The sequence below is a fragment of the Eptesicus fuscus genome, chromosome 7, assembly GCF_027574615.1.
Source record: "Eptesicus fuscus isolate TK198812 chromosome 7, DD_ASM_mEF_20220401, whole genome shotgun sequence".
In the NCBI taxonomy this organism is placed as follows: domain Eukaryota; kingdom Metazoa; phylum Chordata; class Mammalia; order Chiroptera; family Vespertilionidae; genus Eptesicus; species Eptesicus fuscus.
In genome coordinates, this window is record NC_072479.1 from 57,475,948 (window position 1) to 57,482,865 (window position 6,918).

Below are 6,918 nucleotides of genomic sequence, written 5' to 3' on the forward strand. Positions count from 1 at the left end.
TTTTGTATATTGTAAAAAATAAAAAAATAAATTTAAAAAAGAAAAAGACAACTGCAACAGAAAGGTTGAGAGGTTTAGCCAAGTGCAGGAGGGTCTGGGATGATTTAGGGATCTATATCTATATATCTATATATATCTATATCTATATCTATATCTATATCTATATCTATATCCATATATGTGATAATGATACAGATCATTATTAACTCTGGGAAAATCAAATGTAAGAAAGTATAGTGCATGGTTCAAAGAATGGGTGAAGTATACTGCATAGCTCAGTTGTGAATACCAATTAAAGACATATTTCTATCAGGGAGAAGGGAGATGAGAAATGTGGTGGCCGTGGGGTGGTTGTGAAAGAGGTAATTTATCACTTTCCAGAATGGGAAGTTAATATTAACACCTAAACCTGAAAAGACAAGAAAGAGTAGTATAAGTATACTATTTAGAGATATGTATATAAATTTAAAAAATAAAAGTTTAAAATTGAATGACAGCATTTTGGGAGTAGAAATTGTGTATGCCTGAGAGCTGCTATTTTTCATCATAAGCTTGTGGTTTGTCTCTTTAAACTATGTGTATGTATAACTGATAAAAATCTATCTATCTATCTATCTATCTATCTATCTATCTACCTATCCATCCATATATATTTGGGGACCATTGTGAAAATGGTGGCGGAAGTGGAGAAGGCTGACTCTTTCCCCCTTTGTTCTGTTGAGATACTCGACCAATAGGATAAAAAGCTAATCAGCTAATGAGGGTAGATGTGAAAGTTTGGTGTCTGCTAGAGCCCAGAGTAGGCACATCAGAAGCTTTGAGTTCTTAGAACCCTGGAATCAAAGGCCTGGGGAAAGCTTGTTTGTCTAGGAAATCCAAGGCTCCCTGAGACACCTGAAGGGGCAGATCCACTCCATCAGGACAAGGAAGGGACTCAGCCTTGGACCTCTGTGAAAGGTCTGGAGAGAAGTCCCCTAAACTTACTGACAGTGGCTGCCCTACAGGAACCCACCCTGTTTGCCTGAGGTGGGTTCATACCTGGAGCAGCCAAAGAGCCTAAAGCTTTCCCCATTCTTCAGACAAGAGAGTCCTGCCTACCAGCCCATTTGCTGCCAGGCTGAAGGGAGAACACGAATTTGAACCATCAGAACAAGTGCCTCTTACTGAGGAAAATTTAATGGAACAAATGAGATAGAAATTAAAAACAATGTACAACAAAAAATACTTCTATGGTGATTCAACAATATATTGATCTTGGAATAAGAAAAGAGGTTTTGGCAATTAAAAAGTACTGAATTTAAAACTCAATAAAGGAAGTAAAAAGTAGAATAAATACTACTGGATGATAGAGAAGGTCATTTAGGAGATCAGATGGAGGAACTATCTTGCAACATGGAACAAAAGTACAAGAAAATGGAAATTATGAGTGAGAAGATAAGAGTAAGGATGCTAAAGCTAGGAGACCTTGTATCTGAATAATATTTTTTCCGAAGGCAGGAGAAAAGAAAACATAGAGGAGAACCAATGAAGAAAGAAACAATAGAAGAAAAGTTTTCTGAGCTAAAGAAAGACTTGAGTATTAACATAAAAAGGGTTCTTCAAATGCCTAGCAAGATTAATAATAAAAACAAGATACACACCTAGTCACCTCTTGGTGAAATTTCAGAACTTCAAAAAAAAAAAAAAAAGTAAAAATCCTAAAAACTTCCAGACATAAAATAATCAACAACAAAAACAGGTTACCTGAAAGGGAAAGAGAATCGACTGGCACTGGAGGTCTCATTTGCAATGTGGAAAGCCCTAGGATCATTAAATGATCCCAACAGCTTCTGGGGGAAAGAACTCAGATCCAAGAATCTTGGCCAAAATGTTATTCAGTGTGAGAGTAGAAGACAGACATTTTCAGATCTCTAAGGATCCATGCACCATTTCTTAGTAAACTATTCAAGAAGGTAGTTTTAGATAAATAAAAATTAAATTTGAAAAGAAAACACATCCCAATATAGGGGAAGACAGAGAGCATATGAAACAGTGGAGAGCAATAGATCTAGTAAAATTTATAGTAAATAAATGGATGATGATAAACTGATTTTTAAACTATGTTATACATTAGAAAGGATTTTTGAAATAGAAGGCAAGGGGGATAATCCTTAGTAATAGGTTGAAATTAAAATTACAGATTATTTCAATCAAACTAGGATATGGGATGGAGAGGCTGATGTGGTTGAGAGGAAAGAGGTGATGAGGATGGGGAAATAAAAAGTGCTATAGGATTGTGCTGAGTTAAAGGGGGTCATATAACTACGTAATTTTGGTATGTTGATAGTGAAGTATCAAATAGAAATAGAAATAGAATATGAATTTAAATATCTCTATCATCCAGCAGTATTTATTCTACTTTTCACTTCCTCTATTGAGTTTTAAATTTAGTAAATATTAGTGAACTGGAGATGGATAGAAAAACTTCCAAATACCAGGAAGGGAACCATTTAATTTAAAACAGAAAAAAAACTGGAAGGATATCCATAATAGTAGAGACCTGTGGGGTCAGGTAAGGAAAGTGGGATTTAGGGAAGTGAAGGGAGAACTTTCATTTTCCCCCCTTCTTTGTTCTTCTCTAATTTTTGAATTCTTTTAAACAATTAGGATGCATTGATTCATTGCCTTATAATTATAGACAATAAAGCAAGAAACACTGAAAAGTCAACAGTGTTCAAAGATGCAAAGGTGATGCCATCTGCAATGTCTTTGGAGAAACTGCTTTCTTTCCCTGCACCCCCCCCCCCCCCCACCCAAACATTGAGTAATGACTATTATGGAGAAAAGGGCTGGAGAAAGGTGTGTGGCTAATTCCTGATGCTACTTTTATGTTCAAAGTAAAAGCTAAAGAATTATGCCATAAGTGAAGATGTCTATCTGTGTACTTACAAGTTCCCATGTATTGAGAAGAGATGTTCTGACATGCCCTACGGGGGATGCACCATCCTCAGCTTTAGAAAATCGGACTCTGTGACGGGCCAGAGGCCATCAGCGCAGTGACATGGCCTAGATCTTCTTAACCTAGGAGCGAAGGCACCCGAATTTTAGTTTTGTCCCTGCCATTTGTATGAGCTACGTGCTTTCGTACAAGTCATCTAACCTCTCTGAAGCTGACTTCTCACCACAGAAATACTGTGATCCAGCCCTTAACCAACATTCCCTAAATGTTTATTTTATGGATAATGAATAAATAAATGAATGAAGTAACTTGCCTGAGGTGACCCTTAGTGGAAGCCTACAAGTACTTAGCTTAACACACAGTGAAGATGAGTCCCTCCTACCTCCCTTCCCCCCACCTTCCTTCCCCCCACCCCTCAGCACCCTGCGCACCTCCTGGAGGATGCGCTCCTGGTTCTCCACGGAGCACAGGACCAGGGTGCACACCACCACGTCCATGGAGCCATCGGCCACCGGGTGCATGTTCTCCCCGGCAGCCACCACGAAGCGCTCAAACTGCACGTGTCGGTTCTCAGCGATGCTCTTGATCAAGAACTTCTCGAAGTTGGGGTTGGGGTCAACGCAGGTCACCCTGCACCCAGGCAGATAGAACTTGAAGTTGGCCCCGGTGCCGCAGCTCAGCTCCAGCAGGCAGAGCTTCCCCGAGGGGCTCCCAAGCTCCTGCAGGCTGCTGAAGAGCCCCCGCTTCGTGCTCGCCATCTGCTTGTTGTACACTGAGGTGAGCCTCACCAGGAGGAAGGGGAAGCATCTTTTGCACATCCCGTTCTTTTCACTTCCTTTATTGAGTTTTAAATTCAGTACTTTTTAATTGCCAAAACCTCTTTTCTTATTCCAAGATCAATATATTGTTGAATCACCATAGAAGTATTTTTTGTTGTACATTGTTTTTAATTTCTATCTCATTTGTTCCATTAAATTTTCCTCAGTAAGAGGCACTTGTTCTGACGGTTCAAATTCGTGTTCTCCCTTCAGCCTGGCAGCAAATGGGCTGGTAGGCAGGACTCTCTTATCTGAAGAATGGGGAAAGCTTTAGGCTCTTTGGCTGCTCCAGGTATGAACCCACCTCAGGCAAACAGGGTGGGTTCCTGTAGGGCAGCCACTGTCAGTAAGTTTAGGGGACTTCTCTCCAGACCTTCCACAGAGGTCCAAGGCTGAGTCCCTTCCTTGTCCTGAGGGAGTGGATCTGCCCCTTCAGGTGTCTCAGGGAGCCTTGGATTTCCTAGACAAACAAGCTTTCCCCAGGCCTTTGATCCCAGGGTTCTAAGAACTCAAAGCTTCTGATGTGCCTACTCTGGGCTCTAGCAGACACCAAACTTTCACATCTACCCTCATTAGCTGATTAGCTTTTTATCCTATTGGTCGAGTATCTCAACAGAACAAAGGGGGAAAGAGTCAGCCTTCTCCACTTCCACCACCATTTTCACAATGGTCCCCAAATATAGATGGATGGATAGGTAGGTAGATAGATGATAGATAGATGATAGATAGATAGATAGATAGATAGATAGATTTTTATCAGTTATACATACACATAGTTTAAAGAGACAAACCACAAGCTTATGATGAAAAATAGCAGCTCTCAGGCATACACAATTTCTACTCCCAAAACGCTGTCATTCAATTTTAAACTTTTATTTTTTAAATTTATATACATATCTCTAAATAGTATACTTATACTACTCTTTCTTGTCTTTTCAGGTTTAGGTGTTAATATTAACTTCCCATTCTGGAAAGTGATAAATTACCTCTTTCACAACCACCCCACGGCCACCACATTTCTCATCTCCCTTCTCCCTGATAGAACTATCTTTAATTGGTATTCACAACTGAGGTATGCAGTATACTTCACTCATTCTTTGAACCATGCACTATACTTTCTTACATTTGATTTTCCCAGAGTTAATAATGATCTGTATCATTATCACATATATGGATATAGATATAGATATAGATATAGATATAGATATAGATATAGATATAGATATATATAGATATAGATATAGATATAGATCCCTAAATCATCCCAGACCCTCCTTCACTTGCCTAAACCTCTCACTATGGTCAAACATGTCAAATATTTCTATCAATTTCATCACTTGGGGCCATTTTTCCCAGGCTCTCTCCCAGTTTCCCACCTGGACTGGGTGCTCTCTAGACCTGCTGCATTGCTTTCATCTTGGGATCTCCCTTTACCCTCTTCCAAGGAACTCCTTTCTTTTCTCTTTTGCACTGTAGTCCCTGTTTCCTGTATTCTATCTCTTCCTCTTTCTTAGTTTACTAGTTTGGGTAGAGCATAGCCTGCAGCAGCCTTCTGAGAAAGGTGAAACATATATATTGAGAAAATGCATGTCTGAATAGTCTTTATTCTCAAAACAATTGATAGTTTGCACAGCTGTAGAATTCTGAGTTGGAAAATGTTCCCCCTCTAAATTTTGAAGGTATGCATTGTCTTCTAGCTGCCAAGATTACTACTGAGAAGCCTGGGTCCACTCTGACTTTAGATCCTTTATATGAAACCTTTTTTCTCCTCTAGAAGCTCATGTAACCATCTCTATCCCCAGTGGAATGAATTAATGGCATCTGTTGGGTATTTAATGGGCCATTTCCAAGTACAAATTCATGTCCTTCAAGTCTGATAATTTTTCTGGAATTATTTATTTGAAATATCTTCTCTTTGAAAATATTAATAAAAGGAAGATTTTTTTTCTTTTAATAGTTTCATCTCTCTAGTTAGTCTTTGCTTCCTCCAGATTCTTTTTTTTTTTTTTTTTTTTTTGTGATTGTTGTCTGAGCTCCAGTTTTCATGTTGGAAATTCTTGGCTAACTACTCACATTTCCAGAGGTAACACTAAAACTGGGTTAGGAGTTCATGAACATAGATTAGGCATGTCAATGCTGGACTCACTGTAGCATGGGACAGCTGAACTGTTCACCTGGAGAAATCCCATCGTCAGCCTTTGGGTCTTTGCAGCTGGGTCTGTCTCTGGATTCTACCATTCCATTGGTCTATATGTTTATCCTTTACCAATATTATACACTCTTGATTACTGTGGCTTTATATTAAGTCTTGGGATTTGGTAGCATAGTCCTCCAATATTAAGCTCTGGTAAGGTGAGTCTAGAGTAGTCTTTACTCTGGACTAATTTAGCCCGTTCACGAGGGCATGACCCTTCTGGGGTCTCTGCTGAATTCCCCAGGTGCTCATTGGGAACTCCCTTCTATGACTGGTAGTAACTTGAATGAGCTCTGAACACTGTTCAGCTTACAACTCCCAGTCATTCTTTCCCAGTGTCACTCTACACACCTGGGACTCATTATTCAACGATGGACTCCAGGACAACCCATGCAGATTTCTGAAGCTCTCTCTGTGTGGCCCCCTTCTTTCTCATAGCTGGCTTAATAGTCAACTTCCTTAGGTCTAAATTCGTGTGTTAAAAATCCACAGTTCTCTTCCTGTGTGTCTCCTTTACTACTCACACAGAATACTCACTTCTGACACTTCTGGGTTTTCTCACCAAGCAATTCTGCAACAGCAGCTAGGCATCCTATACTTTAACTCAATTCTGACACTGTCTACCTGGATATAACCTCAGATCCCACAGGTTAAGGGCTCAGTCCCCAACTCCACTGGAAGTCCAAGCTGTCACTCGTGCTTCTGAGCAGTTAGTCATAAATCTGAGGTCCCCATAATCCCCTTCTTGGGTTCTATTAATTTGCTAGAGCAACTCATAGAATTCAGGAAACACTTACACTTATCAGTTTATTAAAGGTTATGATAACAGCCAGATGAAGAGATACATAGGGTGAGGTTGGGAAGGTCCTCAGTGCAGGAGCTTCTGTCCCTGTGGAGTTGGGGTACATCACCCTCCCACTGTGGATGTGTTCACCAACCTGGAAGCTCTCTGAACCTCATACTATTGG

At 39.9% G+C, this 6,918-nt stretch overlaps 1 protein-coding gene across 1 annotated transcript; it reads right to left on the reverse strand.

Moving 5' to 3' along the window:
* Positions 1-2,966: 2,966 nt before the first annotated feature.
* Positions 2,967-3,756, reverse strand: LOC103285543 (putative methyltransferase-like protein 7A). Its single transcript, XM_054718605.1, has 2 exons — positions 3,336-3,756; positions 2,967-3,007 (listed from the first exon to the last, which is right to left on the reverse strand). Exons 1-2 carry the CDS (start codon positions 3,754-3,756, stop codon positions 2,967-2,969), a joined length of 462 nt encoding a protein of 153 aa, XP_054574580.1.
* Between the last annotated feature and the right edge of the window lie 3,162 nt (positions 3,757-6,918).